Source organism: Oncorhynchus nerka, linkage group LG24 (assembly GCF_034236695.1).
Source record: "Oncorhynchus nerka isolate Pitt River linkage group LG24, Oner_Uvic_2.0, whole genome shotgun sequence".
NCBI classification, from domain to species: Eukaryota; Metazoa; Chordata; class Actinopteri; order Salmoniformes; family Salmonidae; genus Oncorhynchus; species Oncorhynchus nerka.
Window position 1 is genome coordinate 30,619,925 of NC_088419.1, and position 19,006 is coordinate 30,638,930.

At 42.8% G+C, this 19,006-nt stretch overlaps 2 protein-coding genes across 5 annotated transcripts; one reads left to right on the forward strand and one right to left on the reverse strand.

Annotated features, from left to right (window-relative positions):
- The first annotated feature begins 462 nt into the window (after positions 1–462).
- Positions 463–4,532, forward strand: si:ch211-57i17.5 (usherin). 3 transcript variants are annotated; one of them, XM_029631513.2, is made up of 5 exons: positions 466–843; positions 1,578–1,852; positions 2,069–2,140; positions 2,372–2,590; positions 2,693–4,532. In XM_029631513.2, exons 2-5 carry the CDS (start codon positions 1,673–1,675, stop codon positions 2,780–2,782), a joined length of 561 nt encoding a protein of 186 aa, XP_029487373.1. In that variant the 5' UTR covers positions 466–843; positions 1,578–1,672; the 3' UTR covers positions 2,783–4,532. The 3 variants fall into 3 exon arrangements, with proteins under 3 accessions (XP_029487372.1, XP_064864883.1, XP_029487373.1); XM_029631512.2 differs by having other exon boundaries at positions 463–843; positions 2,372–4,532; XM_065008811.1 differs by having other exon boundaries at positions 463–843; positions 1,578–1,834; positions 2,372–4,532.
- LOC115107840 (fasciculation and elongation protein zeta-2-like) lies at positions 3,427–18,379 on the reverse strand. 2 transcript variants are annotated; one of them, XM_029631509.2, is made up of 9 exons: positions 17,930–18,379; positions 14,685–14,793; positions 11,947–12,066; positions 11,692–11,833; positions 11,095–11,360; positions 10,436–10,516; positions 7,102–7,177; positions 6,904–6,969; positions 3,427–6,128 (listed from the first exon to the last, which is right to left on the reverse strand). In XM_029631509.2, exons 1-9 carry the CDS (start codon positions 18,235–18,237, stop codon positions 6,112–6,114), a joined length of 1,185 nt encoding a protein of 394 aa, XP_029487369.1. In that variant the 5' UTR covers positions 18,238–18,379; the 3' UTR covers positions 3,427–6,111. The 2 variants fall into 2 exon arrangements, with proteins under 2 accessions (XP_029487369.1, XP_029487370.1); XM_029631510.2 differs by lacking the exon at positions 10,436–10,516 and having other exon boundaries at positions 17,930–18,376.
- Positions 18,380–19,006: the final 627 nt, after the last annotated feature.

Below are 19,006 nucleotides of genomic sequence, written 5' to 3' on the forward strand. Positions count from 1 at the left end.
GAATACTACAGGACTCAGAGCAGGTACTGCACAGTAGCAGGCCATAAGGTAGTATTGAGTTGTTACTTAGCACCACCATGTGGCAAAATAATTCAGTGCAGGCGTCACTGCATTAATGTCCCTATGACTTGGATCTGTTGTTACATCTGCCAAGGCCCCATCCATGTAATACTACCACTCATTTAGTTCTCATTTTGGAACACACCTCGAAATCCATACAGATCAGGGTGGACATTTTGAAAGTGACTTTCAAAGTGAAATTGGCCTTCACCAGAACATGCCAACTCTGGTGAATCATAAAGACACTACTACTACTACTACAACTGTTTTTCCAGTGAGGTGGAACAAGATCTAGGTAGTTACTGTTAAATGCGTGTATTAGAGAGGCATGGTACTCTGACTGGCCGTCACCCTGCCTCTCAAGGTAAGCTGATACCTGACACCTGGCTGTTGCCATGACGCTGCTGGGGGGAAGCAGGGGTTGATGGGAGATCTCTGAGGTGAGGAGGACACCATAACAGCACTCAGAAGTTGCATCTCTCTATTGCCTCTCTTTTTCACTGACCGCATCCTGACCACACCACTAGACCAAACTGCAGGGGAGCAGGGTGGACAAGACAACAGAGTACTTTGATTTTTCAAACCTTCCGAAGACATTTGCGCTCATTTGTGGGGTGTTGCAGAGTGTGTATCAGCCAAGGTAAACAGCGGTGTGAAATATTGATGGGGCAACAGGTGTGATCCCTTACCGTCGGTCAGTCCTTGCCCCCCTGATCACATGCACCTCACGGAGAGGGGGTGTCTATGCCCCCGCCACACACCACAACACGGACACCAGCACTGGTGAGGCTCTGGACTGGCCAGTCAACCTGCTCTTAATCTCTTTCCCTGTCTTCATACCTCCCTCTAGTCTCTCTTTTCCTGTCAACTGTCATTGCCTTCATGATGTCTACATTAGGTGTGATCATCTAAACTAACATATATCAGATGAAATGTAGTTTTAAAAAGATGTGGGTTTGATGCTACCAGGAGTTAAGAAAACTCTAGTCATTGTGCATAGAAAGTATGGTGTGTCAAACAAAAATGTTGCACTGTGAATACACCACAAATACTCTGGTTCAGAGAGCTAGCAAACAAAGGACAGAAATATCACAGCAGTGGGTCGGTAAGAGATGGTTGGATGAGAGAGGCTGCTGAAGGAGTGCGATCAGAGAGGGATAGAAAATAGGCCACGCCAACAAGTGCGTCTCCAGTTACCTGGTTATCTCCTCTCTCTCTCTGTGTGATCACCTTTCTAAGAAAGAGGGTTGACTTGGGCCCATTACCTTGAGCTGTAGCCCCTAGAACTCAGAGTAAGCCTGGGACACAATGGCATTTACTGATAAAGAGACCATTAGTACACAGAAAGAAACAGCTATATAAATACGATGAGTAGGTTTGTCCCAGACGTGATAGTGGCGGGTCTTTAGCATTGAAGAATCAGACAGCAAGTTGGATATTATTCCCAATTAAACAGGTTCAACTGCTGTACACTTGTGTTTCCTCCGTTCCTCTTACCCCTCCCTCTCCCCCTCTAGATCAGGTGGAGCCCACTCCTCCCGGTGGGGAGCGGGCGGAGGGGGGTAACGGGGACGGGTCTCTTTTCTACAGGGAGCTGTGGTTCATTGTGCTGATGACAGGGGTAGCCCTGGTGGTTTTAGCTATCGTTCTGGGGATCATCCTGCACAAGGCCCTGAAAAGAACCCCATTCACTCGAGAGCGCCCCCCTCTGGTGGCCCTGCCCATGCAGAAGAGGAGCCCCATGGCCGTGTATCCCCCCAGCGACTCCTACCTGGTGAGACGGCCCAACTGGGTATGTGGGAACATCCTATGAAAGAGATGGGTCATTCAACTTTAATTCAACTATATGCACTTTCATAGCATATAGAAATTCACTTTATTCAGATGAGTTTGCATACAACATTGTGGAATATTTTATCTCAGATGGGGTATATTCGGACTCTCTCAGTGGAAAACATGAGATATGTGTCAAATGTCTCGCTCTGTAACACATTCTCTCTCCTCTCAGTTTGACACGGTGCCCAACACAACAAGCTCCTCCAACAGTGTTACACTCAAGGGGTTCACCATGCACCTGGAGGTTAGAGACCAGGCAGGCACAATCTCAATGGCATACTCCCCGTGTCCTCTCTCCTCCTTCTCAACACCCATTAGATGAGAAAGCCAGCGGTTACTCCCCTCTGATCTTCTCCTCCAATGGGTTTTGAGGAGAGGACACTAGGAGTGTGCAATTTAAATTCTCCCACAGACACATACACGTCTATTTTGAACAACAGTAACTTGCTGCCTTGTCTCCTATCTGTGCCCCAAGGGAGTGGAGGACAGTAAGTTTTGGGCAGGTGGCGACGCCCCTCCCGAGGGTGAGCTGGGTATCCTTAATGTGTCCAGCCTCCACGTGTCCGCTATCCATGGCTCTGCCCACTCCCAGAATTCTCTGCGGCGCAGCGTGAGCCAGATGATGGACAGGAAGTCGCTGACAGGGGAGGAGGAAGTGTGGGACTCTCACATTCAAGGCCACGACAGCGGGATGGTGAGACACCCCGGAATCTTGGCCCTGCTTAGAGGATGTTTCTTTGTTTGTTTATTAACTCCTCCTTTCTCCCCCTCCCTCTTTCCATCCATCATCCACCAGTTTATGGAGGACGAGGAGTTTGTCGACACTATTAAAGGCTTCAGCACGGTGCGAAAGGAACACACCATGTTTACCGACACTAACCTGTGACCTGCTGTGACCTTTGAAATCCACCCCTCACCTTGTCAGGTCAGACAGGTCGACTGGAGGGGCAGCCCCTCACAAACGGAGGTCGGATGGGTACACAAAGCAAGCCATAGACATTCACTAATAACATCCTATTTGACTATGACTGCAACCGACCTACCAAACAGCACTCTTGGGTTAAATAAAAAATGGAATACAAAAAATAAAAGTCCAAATATGACTAACTGAAGATAATCCAAGAAAAGGACTTGTCTTGCAAGCCAGACTATTTGGTCATAATTCAGGGACAGAAATGTCACCATGAAAGAGAAGACTCCCGATGAGATAGAGGAACTGATAAGAGAGATAGGGAAATGTTCTAAGTGAACCTGTTCGTTTCAATGAGCAGTATCAAGGCATCCATTTATATTGAAATTTGTTTTGGGATTTCTTATAGCTACACTGACCTAAAATACAAAGAGAACAGTGTTTTCATTTTATATAAACATATTTGTATATTGACTTGCTGTTGCTCTGAATGTAAGAATGCCTTTTGATTAAGTCGCTGCACAATTTCTGTGTACAGATTGTATGTAATAAAAGTGTGGACCAATTTATTTTTGATAGCAACTTAAATGAGTAAAAAGGTGAAAACCAATAGCATGATACCAAGTCAACATATCATAATTTTATTTGAAATGAGCTCCAGATGCAATTCTGGCCCAAAAAGTTTGTACCACTAGTCAATAATATGGTTACAAAACAAAAACACTTACCGAATAAATTAATGTACTGTAGTACCACATGACAAGACATGTAAACATAAAAACCCCAAATGGGGGACGAAGTATAGTGCATTAAAAATAAACGAGTAGATATATACAAAATTTCAGGCATTTACAAAGGCAGCCTTTTTTGTTGCTTGTGTTTATATAAATATAATTCTCTAGATAAAGTGTGGATATACGCTGATATTTTTGCTCAAATAGAGGGACCAGGCGACGAGGGGCAGAGCTTCATCTGAGTCAATAACCTTCTCTGATCTCCGTGACGACGCTGTGCCGCTTCAGGACCACCCAAATTATACTACTCAATTTGACTCCAGTTTCAAGGAGTCCAAACCCCACCCAAGCGAGTATACATTTCAGTTCGGCTTAACTTTCTCATTGCAACGTGGTTCAATGCTAAGGATTCCTTTAGTGTGACATTATTGCTTACCATTCGTTTGATTTATCTGAAGTAAAAGTGCATGCAGCACATGCTAGGGCTTGTGAATGCTTTTGAAGCTAGCTACAATTGAAAGATAGTTGCATTTGATTCTGTACAGTACCTAGAGGTCTGCTGGCTTCCCTTACTAAACAAATCTACCTTCGGAGACATTCAACTGAAACCCATTACCTCGTCACACTTTAATCCAGGGAAAAGCTTCCATTAGACACCATGATTCGACTTCTAATAGCGAGGACAGAATTGGCACTACCGTGGACTTCTTACCTGGGATGTCTAGTTGCTGTCTATAGGTGTCAGGCGGCTTCTCAATACTTTGTCCAGCAGTTACTACAACAGTAGTTTTACTATAGAGCTACAAGCTGATGCTACAACAACCACTTGGCTAGGTCTTCAGGTTCTAGCCTATACTTATCTGTAGCCTTATCAATCACTGATGTCATTATACTACTACTCAGGCCTAGGTCTGACAAAACCTACTACATGGCTACTCAAGCTGCAGGACGCTGGGCTTGCTAATGTTAAAACATTCCCCCCCCCCAACAAAGAGTAACAACATCGCCACCACTGCTCTTGGTGTAGAGTAGTGATAGACTGGACGCGATCGGTTTGTGTGCGACTACAATTATTGTGCACTGAGCTTAGTTACCTGCTGACGATTTGACAGGTTTGTGGGGTACCAAGCATAGCGTTGCCATGACAGATAGTGCTGGTGAAGGTTGGCGGTTGTGGATGTAGACAAGAGGTTATAGAAATGTTGGTGTTCGAAGGATCTCTCCTGTCTTTGAACAGAAACCTCCCTACCTCCGTTACATTGTCTCCATAAGTACATACAACGATTTAGTGTTCTACTACTGTTGGACAAGAACAGATCACCGACTGATTACACCATCACTTGATCCTCAACACAACATCAAAGAGTTATTGGTTTTAAAAACAACATGGTAGGATCAACTCACAGCAATTACACCATTATTTCAACATCCTAATAATAGTGTTATATCCACTGAAATACTCAAATAACCCTGAACTTTCAGTACATACTAAGAGGTGAGGTATGAGGCAGGCAAGTTCACAGGGTCATAATGTAAATGTCACTAGGAGGGGTCAGAGGTTGACAGCTATTGTTTACATAAGAATGGTGATGTCATAAGTGGCCACACTACTGGCAGCAAAAAGTCCCTAATTTCTCTAAAACTACAGAAAAACAAAAAGCTGTACAAGCTTGTTCTTTCAGGTTACCTTCTAACTAACTTCTGTCATATTTTTTTCCATTTTTTGAGAAGTTATCAATTAAAAATACATGTTCTATTTGTGCAATTTCCCCATTGTAGTATAGAAAATAATGATTTATAACATGTCACTAGTGTAGCTCCCTAATCCTATGTACCAGCATGCAAAGACAAACTGACAGGGTTTGTGAAATGTACAAGGGGGGAACAAGGCTTCTGAATCCCACTAATACCATAGTCTGTCAATCATTAATTACTCTGATCCATAGGATCTCTGTTAAAGTGGAGCGCTCCCATTGGACTCCATGACTGATCCCACCCATAGAGGTTCAAGAAGCCTTATTTCCCCATCCCTCCTATATATACACCCCAGTCAGAGGGCATTGGCCAGTCTAACAGAGGAATGACGCATTCCAGTGGTCCAAGTGACTTCTCCTTGTCTCCTCACCCTATTTCTTACTGATGTGAAAAGACAGACTGGTGAATGTAGAGACATGAATTAGTTTCCCCTCTCAAGTTCTTTTACATTAGTGCAAACAGAGGATAGAAAACAAGTACAGAAAGACACTTTAGACAATGGAGAGTAATACTGCCAACAGGCTAACAGAGACACTAACATGCAGAGAAGACAAAACGAAGGTGAGATTATAGCATTAGAACATTAAAACACACTTAAAAATTACATGTAAAAAGGTAAGGTAAAGCATCAGGTATTAAAATGTGACTCTTATAAGTCGAGGGAAAAGATGTGGCGGGGGGGGGACGACGACTCCAACAGGAAGAGTCCACCTTAGAGGGGTGGGGGGGCTCTCCTTCCATTGGTATGTTCCAGAAATCTGCAGCTCCTGAGTGTTCCGTCCGAATGTTCTAGAACAGGGGGCTCCTCCACTAGGTCTATGTGGGACACAGTACTGCAGCGACAAGAATACACAGAAAACAGCTGTCAACCAATAAATGATCCACCAAATGAAAATATGTGCGTAAAAGAGGATTCATCGCACATGGAGGAGAGCCACTAAGGGATGAGAGGTTTGAGAAAGAAGAGAGGGACTCACTTAGGTGAACAGGACAGCACTCACGTGAACAGCTCTATAGTGCTAAAAGCTTGGCGGGAAGTGGGAGTGAGCAAGAGTGTGTGTGAGTCTAGGAGGGAGTGCGTGTAAGACAGAGGGTAAGTGAGTGTACACCATAGTCACAAGCACGGCAGAGTATACATTGAAGGGTGTCGTCTGGAAGGAGGTGTGTGAGGGGGCTCTTGACACTTTGCGTGTGTATGTTTATATACATGTGTCCATGATTGTGTGAGTCTGTGTGCCTCACAAACCTCCACGTCCAGCCCTCTCATACCAGAGCTAGCGAGAGAGCAGCGCAGCAGAGACGAAAGACAAGGAGGGTAAAGGTCAAGATGGAAGGCTCAGAACAACCTTGCAGGCCTAGTATGACACACTTCAGGGAACAAAGAACACACTGGAAGTAGACCCTCCTAACAAAATGTCCTAACCCTTGTGTCCTGCAGTAACTTTCTTCGGCACTAGGTGGTAGTGAGACAGTCAATCTGGACAAAAGCGCTGTTTTGAATGGGAGTAATATTTTCTCAAAGGAATTGAGTATCTTTGAGAATGTACATCGCCATGTGTGGTCTTTTGAATGGGAGTAAGAGTTTTGTAACTGGTAGAGAATGAGTACCTTTGAGGATGTAGTCTGTTAGGAGGCTGGGTACCTTCTCACTGTCCTCCCTCATGGCATGCAAAACTGCAGGGAAGAGCATAAAAGTGATTTGGGAGTGAATATTATGGTTATAACGCTGCTATTCTGGCATTACAGCTCAACTTTCATGTTGACTTGCTAGTTGACAGGCAAGTGTGGTTTGCGAGCAGTACTCACTCTTGGTGAGGATCTGGAGGTCTTCCACAGAGGGGGAGCCAGCCTTCTTCTCATAGGGGATAACTGTGGTCAGATACTGAGAGAGAGAGAAACACGTCAAACACAGAACGAGAGGGAGGGAGTACAAGACACTGGTTCCAGTACTTCAGAAACGGCCAGCCTCCTGGGCTTTTCATGCACAACAGTTTGTAGGGAGATGCAGAACAGCATCTCGGGACGCACAACTCGCCGATCCTCGTCTTAGATGGTTTATTGCAGCAGACGACCACACCGGGTTCCACTCATATTAGCTAAAAAACAAGAAGAAGCGGCCCGAGTGGGCGCATGATCACAAACATTGGACAATTGAGGAGTGGAAAAACATCACCCGGTCTGACAAATTCCGTTTTTTGTTGAGTCATGCTGATGGAAGAGTCCGGATTTGGCGTAAGCAGCACGCATCCTGGCCGCATCCTGCCTGGTGTCAACGGTACAGGCTGGTGGTGTTGGTGTAAGGAATGTTTTCCTGGCACACGTTAGGTCCCTTGATACCAATTGAACGCCACACCTTGTAGAATCCATGCCCTGAAGAATTTAGGCTGTTCTGGAGGCAAAGGGGGTGGGACCCAGTAATATATGGGTGTACCTAATAAGCTGGCCAATTAGTGTATATTTTAGAGGTCGACCGATTAATCGGAATGGTCAATTAATTAGGGCTGATTTCAAGTTTTCATAACAATCGTAAATCTGTATTTTTGGATGGCGATTTTGCCAAAGCACAATTGTTGCACGACTGTACCTAACCATAAACACCAATGCCTTTCTTAAAATCAATACACAGAAGTATATATTTTTAAACCTGCATATTTAGCTAAAAGAAATCCAGGTTAGCAAGCAATATTAACCAGGTGAAATTGTCACTTCTCTTGCATTCATTGCACGCAGAGTCAGGGTATATGCAACAGTTTGGGCCGCCTGGCTCATTGCGAACTCATTTGCCAGAATTTTACATAAATATGACATAACATTGAAGGTTGTACAATGTATCAATTCCGTTAGATAAAATACCAAACGGTTGCGTATTTCACTGAAATAATAAACGTTTTGTTTTCAAAATGATAGTTTCCGGATTCGACCATATTAATGACCAAAGGCTCATATTTCTGTGTGTTATTATGTTATAAATAAGTCTATGATATGATATTTGATAGAGCAGTCTGACTGGGCAGCAGCAGGCCCGTATTCATTCAAACAGCACTTTCGTGCGTTTTGCCAGCAGCTCTTCGCAAGCACAGCGCTGTTTATGACTTCAAGCCTATCAGCCTAATGGCTGGTGTAACCGATGTGAAATGGCTAGCTAGTTAGTGGGGTGCGCGCTAATAGTGTTTCAAACATCACTCGCTCTGAGACTTGGAGCAGTTATTCCCCTTGCTCTGCAAGGGCCGCGGCTTTTGTGGAGCAGTGGGTAACGCTGCTTCGAGTGTGGCTGTTGTCGATGTGTTCCTGGTTCGAGCCAAGGTAGGGGCGAGGAGAGGGGCGGAAGCTATACTGTTACACTGGCAATACTAAAGTGCCTATAAGAACATCCAATAGTCAAAGGTATATGAAATACAAATGGTAGAGAGAGAAATAGTCCTATAAATACTATATTAACTACAACCTAAAACCTCTTACCTTGGAATATTGAAGTCTCATGTTAAAAGGAACCACCAGCTTTCATATGTTCTCATGTTCTGAGCAAGGAACTCAAACGTTAGCTTTTTTACATGGCACATATGGCACTTTTACTTAAATTTGGTTATTTAAACCAAATTGAACATGCTCCATTATTTATTTGAGGCTAAGTTGATTTTATTAATGTATTATATTAAGTTAAAATAAGTGTTCATTCAGTATTGTTGTAATTGTCATTATTACAAATAAATAAAAAATAAATACATTTAAAAAAAATGTCAAAAGAAATTGGCCGATTAAATCGGTATCGGCTTTTTTTGGGGGTGGTCCTCCAATAATCGGTATCGGGGTTGAAAAACCATAATCGGTCGACCTCTAGTATATTTCAACACTACAAACCACTTAAGAACTTGAGTATAAAACCTTACCATCACCATTTGTATTTGCCTGACTACTCAAAATGAATTATTCCACTGCTCTATCGTTCGCTACAGAGACTGCCATGCTTAAAGTCGTGTGTGTGGTGACGTCAAAATGAGGGGTGTTGTACAAAACAAAAGTCATCAGCGATTGGATCATCTCTAACCAATCAGAGTATCAAAGCCAATGACACATTTTCAAAACCTAGCTTTAACTCGTGTGTTCTGGCTCTTGCCCAACCCATCGGTTTCTGGGACCAATCAGAATGTGTTTGCATTCTAGAAATCATCAGGGAGACACTCAGATCCACACTCATTGCGGAGTAGAAACTAACTTCCGTGGGCGTGGTGTATCATTTGGCCAGAGCAAGGAGTTTGGGTAGCCAGGCAATACCTGCATTTGTTCCAAATCAAGAAACGGATTATTTGCGAGAGCGTCATTGGTCGACTGATCGGAAGCTCCTAGTTCCCAGTGGGAAATTTCACTTGAATGACCCTCCAAGTCAGAATTACAAGTGGGAAACTCAGAATATGTTGTTACCCGAGTTGCGACATTTCACCACTGACCATTTACCTTTTCAACCAAGAGATGTCAACAAATCAGTTTGACATTTCCAACCGTATCAATATGGAGAATGTAGCTAGTTTGACCATATGTCAATGTTACACAAGCTAGCTAACTTTATTTTTAGCCATGTACAATCTTATTGGTTCAAGAATTGTTCAGACTTCAAAAAGGCACGTGAGCACAATGTCGGACTTACGACTTCCCATTTCCCACGAGCACACCCATAGTAATAAGGGGACGCTTGTTTGCAGGAAATAAAGACCACACTATTGGATGATTCAGCATCAAGTTCCTGCCAATCTCAAGACAGAACTCAGTTCATCAAACAGGACCACCCATACGTAAAAATGTATGCACGCATGACTAAGTTGCTTTGGATAAAACAGTCTGCTAAATGGCATATATTATTATATATTACAGTATATTACAGGAAAATCATAGGAAACAAAAAAAGAGACAAAAAGAGAAGGATATGAAAGCAGAGAAGCAGAAATGCTTAATTTGTATTTGATGGACATAGAATGAGCCAGGGGGTAAGACAGCAGAGGGCTTAAGAAATAGTTTGATAGAAAAAGTGAAAAAGAAAGATGGTCAAATAAAGAGGACATGGTGAGAACATAGTAGCAGCAAAAGCTGTAGAGAAAAAAACTGAAAAGAAGAGGATGGGTAGCTAGAGAGAGAGAGAGAGGGGCACCTGTTTGTCCCCTCCTGTGCTGCCGAAAGTTTGACGGAGGCCGTTCTGAATGACAGTGGAGAGTCCCTCCATAGTGAAGAGCTAAAAGGAGGAAGCGGAAGGAGGGAGAGAGAAAACTACCAAAGTATGAGAAACCCTCCAAAAGGACATGAGCACTCCAGAGAGCAGGAGAGGGGTATAGAGCTGGATTCCACCCTCTATTGTTTTAGGTTCTGAAAAGGAAAGGTTATCCACACGGAAGTCCAACAGTTCAAAATGGACAAAAACAATGGCAGGGTGAAGTCAGACCGCCAGGTTGTTTTATTTGACAGTCCTGTTTTCAGCTGGTATTTACTAAGACATACTAAGACAAAATGTCACCATGTACATAGGAACTAGCTGGAAAATAGCTGACTGTAGAATAAAGTGTAAGGGCAGAGACCCAACAGGGTCTGCAGGGTGAGTGTGGCAGGAGTTAGTACAGCACTGCAGGGTGTTTTGTTGCTTTTATGTGCATTTGCACCCCCCACAGTTTCCAGTGCATGCATCTTCCCTTGTGGTGCATCTATGAATGAGGGAGTGTCCACAACACACATATCTATACGCGCATGTCTGCATCACAACATTCATTATATGGATTTCAATGTATACAAAACTATGTATGCATCTGTCTCTCTCACCGTCCCAGGAACGTGTGTCCTGTCTGCCCTCAGGGCACTGCCTGTGGGCCTGGTCTTCTTCTTCTGGCGGAGCAGCTCGCGGTGCTCCTTCTGCCGGTTCTGCACTTCGATGAGCAGCGAGATGAAGCTGTTCTTCACCTCCTTCTCAAAGTCCAGCTCGTCCCTCAGAGCCAGGACCTGGATCAGCTCCTCACTGTAGCGCCTGATGGCAGTCTCCACCTCCTCCAAGGCCTCGCTCAGCTCTGAGACTGACAGACGATGCAGGCCTGACAGACGACGCAGAACATACCAACACACACTTAAACAGGGCTTGACAAATCACATTACACATGGGGGGTATCACATACTAACATACACTTACAAGGTCAGTCACAAATGTTTGCATTAAAGTCTTGATTTGATGTGCATTTACAAGTTACATAACAAACATGCAGCAATTGCTGTTCAGTTGTATCTAATGTCTATTACGTAACAATGCTACTGTGAGCCTGTATCTGCTGTTCAGTTGCACAACCCGTACATGTATACAATGTAGCTGCAAGGAGCTGTTAACACTTTAGTTGTTAGGGATTTAGATGAGAGTTAGGAGTAACTCACGGTCCTCATAGCTGGTGTTGGAGCTGGAGCGTTTGAGGTTGCTGAGGTCTTGGGAGAGCATGGACAGGTCTGACTGGGACGGGCTCTCATCATCCTCTGGGTCTGGAGACTCCTCCATCAGCTCCTCAATCTCCTCGATCACCTGCAACAAACAAACACACACAGTGTTACGGGTGTGGCTTTGTAAGTAGGAGTGTGTGTGCGTAAGGTGTATTTGAGACGTGACAGAAAGAGAGAGCGAGTGTGTGTGTGTACCTGCTCGACGGTGAAGAGTGGCTCGTCGTTGACGCAGGACACGATGATGGAGTGCATGTCCATCTGTTCCCTCAGCTCCTCATCATCATCAGACAGGTCAAGAGGCATGTTGTCCAGCTTCTGTCCATCACAGAGAGAGGGAGCAGAGATCAGAGATGGAGAGAGAGCAAAAAAGGGAGATGCAGTCAGCTTGGTGGGGAGGTGCTAGGGCGAGATATATATATATATAAAAAAATGTTCTAGCATGATATTCCAAATGCCTGTATTTTTCATTTTTATGAGCGTTTGTGTCCACGTGTTCTCATAGTGTCTTTTTGGTCTCGTCTGCTTCTGCGCAGCACACCTTCCCATTTACACACACGGCAAGCCCCTCCTAAAAATGAGAGATCCCTTGTTCCGCTCTGACAAGCGGGTTCAACTCACAATTTGCAGTTGAGGTTTGGTCCAACAGAATGGGTCATATGGTCACCAAAACACATTGAGACATTATTTTACTCTAATAGAGAAGTAACCCTCCAACTATATCCCTTTTATGTCTCTACTCCTTATACTGCACACAGAGCAGACACTACTAAAACAGGAATATCAATAAACGTTGATTTGGGAAATGTATGCTCAGTTTGTTGTGTGTGGCATTGCGTTAACACGTACCACTAGCAGCATTTTAGCCAAAGACTGTTATACTAGCTGTCTATTCTGTGTTTTATAAATCTGTAATAAGCATAAAACAATTCTATAAGGAATTGTCATCTCGTTCTGAGAAATAAGGTAGGCAACTTGATTTCAACATCTGAACAAAGTGGACAGTCCAGCATGCTGTTCAAACAGTTGGAGACGGAAGGGTGTGTTCATAACATTTCAACTGTCCTACCTTGTTAGCTAGAAAATAGATCCAAGTTGGCTACATTTAAAATATAAAACTTAGCTGGCTAGTCACTAGCATGTAGGCTTGTGCTTGAGAGATGGTTTATGAGACTTGAATACATTTTCTATAATGCCTGCTACAATAAGTCATTATTAGTGAATGTGCATCATGTATGGTTCTGGTCAAATTTGTAACAAAAAGGAATTTTCAGAGACTTGAATGCCAGATCATTGATCATTGAAAAAAAGCAGATGACACTATTTTGATTAAATTATTAGTGGGTCCTGTAGTTGTAGAAGGCTTATATTAATCCTAGGTACAATTTCACAAGCCTTCAATTCATTACATTATTGCTGACCGTTTGAAATGCAGTGTATTTGACCCTTAACAATTGTACAACAAAGCTTATATATATATATATATTTTAATCGAGGTGTATATATATTTTAATCAAAGCTCTGGAAATCAGCATTTGTCCTACCACATTTAAAAGAGGGAGATCCAACTCTTAAATAATTATAGGCCAATCTCAAAGCTGTCACCCCTGGTGAAAATACTTGAAACCCTTGTAAGTGAACAGCTAAAAGAGTTTTGATTTACTAGCTCTATTTTATCAATGTACCAATCGGGCTTCAGGAAGAAGCATAGCACAATTACAGCAGCCATGAAGGTTTTCAATGATATCACTGAAGCCATTGACAAAAAACAGCACTGTGTCTCACTTTTTATTGATCTCGCTAAGGCTTTTGATACAGTTGATCATGCTATACTAAGGCAGAGATTGTCGAGTGTAGGTCTTTCGGAGCATGCAGTTGCATGGTTTGCTAACTAGCTGTCTGATAGAACTCAGTGCACTCAATTTGATGGGCTTATGTCTGTTGAATTGTCTGTCTTGGTGTGCCCCAAGGCTCTGTACTTGGTCCTCTCTTATTCACTATTTATATAAATGATTTAGACAAAAAATGTCCAAAAATGCACAACTCAATTTTTATGCTGATGACTGTTATTTACTGTTGTGCCTCGTCTCTTACAAAAGCTTTCCAGAACATGCAAACTGCTTTTTATACTGTTCAACATACCTTGCGTCAATTGAAGCTTATCCTCAATACTGACAAAACTAAACTAATGGTGTTTTCTAATGCAAGAAATAAGGCCTGTTTTTCTTTTGAAGCCAGGAGGCGGCTAGTATCAGCTACATTTATGTCTATACGAGACTATGGGGATATTTTATATATGAATGCTTCCGCTCAGTGTTTGAGATCAATTGACATTCTTTACCATGGCACTTTGAGATTTCTTTTAAACTGCAAAACCCTTTCGCACCACTGCATTTTGTAAACCAGGGTTGGCTGGCCTTCTCTAGTCACTCGTAGGCTCAGTCACTGGTATACTTTTATTTACAAAGCCATTTTGGGTTTACTACCTTTTTATTTGTGCATTTTTATTGTTCAGAAATGTGGTGGGTACTCTTCGTTCACTGGACTTTATCCTGCTAACTGTTCCAAATGTCCAAACTGAATTTGGTAAAAGGGCTTTTATGTACTCTGCGCCATCGTCTTGGGCTGATTTGAGGCTGATTCCCTGACCTGTCAATGTTTTAAATTTGCTGTTTTATACTCTTGTGAATTCAATGGTTTTTACTAGATTAGTTGTAGTTTTTCCCGTTGTCTATCTAATTTTTTTGTAATGACTTGGTGCTGCCTATCTTGGCCAGGTCGCTCTTGAAAAATAGATTTTAATCTCAATGAGCACTTCCTGGTTAAATAAAAGGTTAAATGAAATTAAATATTGATGAAAAAAAATCTAGATATGACTTTTAAGCCATATATTTAAGCTCTAGGAGGTGCAGACCGTGTATGTGTGTGTGTCTTACCCCCTGCTCACAGAGATTGAGAGTGGGGAGATGCAGGGAGCGAATGTGAGAGGTCTTCCAGTCCACTGGCATCACATTGCCGTAGTTATCGGTCAGAGCATTCCACACGCTGAGGGAGGGAGAGGGAAAAAACGGTGAAAGAGGAATATGGTGAGGGGAATGAAGAGAATGAGAGGGTGACAAGAGAAGAATAAGTGGGGGAGAATTAATGGAGAACAATGTCAGGTCGAAAGAGGGTGAGAAACGAGGAAGGGAGAAGGAAAGAGAACATTTTCATTCACAGCACAAAAAAAAACCTTTCCAACACTGACACATCATTAGTTGGCAGTAGTTTGTCATCCTCTTTTCTCACCAGCCACCCACACACCACTTGTCTCTGTCTTTGATACAGCTCGCATCTCTCTGCTCGCTGCTAACAGCACAGGAATCTAGCATTTCTCAATGCCAAATGTATTGTCCAAGTCTTTTCTTATAAAAGGGCACTGCTTTACGTTACAGGAAAATACAGAATACATTTTCATGGACCTTTCTTCCATTTTGTACATAGATACCGCTACACAATTGGAGTGAGCATGTGTAAGATACATGCGAGGAAGAAAATGTGTTTTGCGTAAGATACATGCGAGTATGAGTGTGTGTGTGTGCGTCTGTCTGACCCTGACTGCTGCGAGCAATGTGAGGATGGGCATTGTGAACCCACGCGTCAGAAAGGCTTTGCATCAGAGAGACACTCCAATGAATAGACAGACATGTGTTATTTGCATAACCCCACTCTCTCCCTCCCGCTTGCTTTCTCACTAACACAGCATTATTACCATTAACAACATACAGTTTTGGGATAGGTTCCCTAAAAAGGGGGCAATGCAGGAACCACTTTGGCCCTGTGTCGGTGTCACCCTTTGACCGTGGCATTGCTATTCTCAACCATGCACACACCCCGCATAAAACAAAATCAAATCAAATGTATTTGGTTAGCAATGTTAATGCGAGTGTAGCGAAATGCTTGTGCTTCTCGTTTCAACAATGCAGTAACAACCAACGAGTAATCTAACCTAACAATTCCAAAACTACTACCTTATACACACAAGTGTAAAGGGATAAAGAATATGTACATAAAGATATATGAATGAGTGATGGTACAGAACGGCATAGGCAAGATGCAGTAGATGGTATCGAGTACAGTATATACATATGAGATGAGTAATGTAGGGTATGTAAACAAAGTGGCATAGTTTAAAGTGGCTAGTGATACATGTATTACAAATATGCAGTAGATGATATAGGGTACAGTATATACATATACATATGAGATGAGTAATGTAGGGTATGTAAACATTATATTAAGTAGCATTGTTTAAAGTGGCTAGTGATAAACAAGCCTCTCTGTGGCCAGTGGGTCTATGTAGCTTCATGAGTAGTTCTCCTAGGAAGTTGATCCTGAAACTTTCCCCAAAAGCATATTAGGGAATATAAAACACACACACTCCTTCCAGTCTTCCTGTCATCCTCGCTGTGTGTCTCTGCATGGAGCTAGGCCATTAGCCAACTACAGAGCTAGTTAGGAGGCAAGGCATGTCCTCCAAATGGGCAGTCACTCATGAAAGGACTTCGCTGCCCTCAGTGCACTGCTCTTTCTGTCCAAACTCCCCCCTCCACTTCCCTCACATTCATCCTCCTCACCCTAGTCCTAATAGTGGCATTGCAAAACTAGGTCTGTGTGTACATGTTCTCTCTCTGTGTGTGTGTGTGTATTTATGCGTGAATTCAATTAGCTCTTTCCCTGGAAATTGATATTACGACCAAAGCGGAGCTGACATCGCCAAGGTTGTATCTGTATTGAGTGAGACAGCTCAGGAGACCATTTTAGGGAGATGACACTGGCTGTACTGTAGACCAACATCACAGGTTAACAGATCCTCTGCCATCTCCACAAGTCTTTATTATAGTGATAGCCAAGCTACCTTTGTTATAGCATGTGTTACTTAAGCAATAAGGCCCGAGGGGGTGTGGTATATGGCCAATATACCATGACTAAGGGCTGTTCTTACACAACGCATCCCGGAGTGCCTGGAGACAGCCCTTTGCCGTGGTATATTGGCCATACCACAAACCCGGAGGTGCCTTACTGCTATTATAAACTGGTTACAATGGAATTAGAACAGTAAAAACAAATTTGTCATACCCATGGTATATGGTCTGATATACCACATATTTCAGCCAAATCAGCATTCAGGGCTCGACTCACCTGGTTCATAATATTCTAAAACAGGGACTGTTTAGTTTAGGCCTACATATGGGAGCGCATTTTATTGTAAAAGGGTACAGTGTTTCCCTCAAGATTCTTTGGACCTGACTCAAGAGCAACGTACAAGGCTGCCAATATCAAAATACACGATCTCGGTAGGCTGTGTGTGCGTGTATAGAGCAAGTTGAGGGGTGAAGAGGAGGGTTGAGCTTAGATGTCCTCTACAGATCACTGGTTTTATAAACGCTGTCCATCACATAATCTGAGCTGAAGTGTGCCCTTTCAATAACCATTAAAAAAATGTACCTCGATGTATGTGTTTTCAATTATTTAAAATGTCACGATGTGGTTCATCAGCAGTGAAGTCAATAGAGAACAGCCCAGACTCCCGTCTGTCGTGAGTTTAAACAGACTCAGATGACTTTAAAGTCAGTATACTAACTAACTACAGTGCCGGAACGGTGAAAACGAATTGCAGGTGCACATAGCTAATGCACGAGACACACCGTAGTCTAATATTTTGAAGTCACTTATGTGAAAGGAGGGACTGTTTAGGAAATCAATACATTGTCGGAACTAGAAGCACAAGCATTTCGCTACACTCGCATTGACATCTGCTAACCATGTGTATGTGACAAATACATTTAATTTGACTTTGATTTGCAATGCAAATATCAAGTTGTTTACGAACTAAAGTTGGGTCGCTAGTTACATTGAAAACACAGGTCAGTTAAGTGTTATAGCAAAGTGCTAGAAACAATATACAAATGTAACCTCTTGAAGACTCTGGTTTTGAAGTCCTGATTTTCTTAAGTTACCTTTGTATCACGTAGATTCAACACAACCGTGGCTATCTAGCGAACAACCCTGTTGGTTAAATGGCTAGTTAGCAGTAGGCTAACCATAGCAATGGTGGGCTAACGAACTAGTTTAGCAAACAGATTTCAAATGATAGGTTAACAATGCTAAAATAATAAAGTAGCACACAATTCACACTCACTCGTCGTCCTTGAGGAAATTATCTTCTGTGATAGGTTTAATGGGGGCTATGTTTTCAGTTTCAGTGTTGTAATTCTGGAAGCAAACTGTCAGCTTCTCATCGAAGTCGTGGACAAGGTCCTCCATTGATTTGAAGCTACATATCTCCCCCGAGAAGCTGTTGTCGATGTCCGAGAAATCCTCCACCAGGCCCGTGTCAGCCACGTTCGAGGAGTTCAGCTGGTCCAGTCGGTTGGGCGACCCTGAGGCCGCCTTGAATTCGTTGAAATCCTGCCAGTCTTCATCGAAGTGGGCTAACGGCGCCGCCATGACTACCGCAGGGACTCGGTTCGGCTGCCCTACCCCTGGATGGTGCTCTATCCTCGGCTATAACGAATGTGCCACTGATTATGATGAACATGGAGAAGACTGGTTAAGAAGAAACTAGTGGTCTCTGCTGACGTCACGCGTGGTGGGTAATCCCCCCCTCTTCGATTGAAGATCAACATGTTTTTTTTGTGGGGGGGGGGGTATTTTTTTTCTCAACATTTTATATTGTTAGACTGTTTAAAACTATGGGACTGTGGTCAGTAGCTTGCTTTACAGGATTCTTAGTTAAAATGCACATTTGGCTTATTTCACCTATTGTTTCAAACTGGAGGAAAAGGTCAAACAAATGAATAATCGTTGAATATTGTCTCGAGTATTAAGGCATTGAACCATAGACTGTTGTATGTAGGCTATGTTATGTAAATAAAATGCTATGGAAAATGTTATTGCAAGCATATAATTTCCCACCTGGTGGCGGTGGTGCGCTAATGTAAAGAGGAATGGAGAGAAAGGTCTATAGTTGAGAGATTATGCAATTACTCTATGGCCTGTATAATACATGGAGAAAACGACTTCACAAACGCACCTCAAATTAGAAATGTATTTCAAACAAGATTGTTAACTTAAAATAGTCACAATTTATTGGTAGCAGTTCTTGTTTATCCCTAAATTTGGCATTTGATCCCCTCTGATGCACACACTACTATGCCTCTTTGCTGCCATGCTGTTTCTCTGAATTACACCAATGTCATCAAATGTTCAAGTGTGT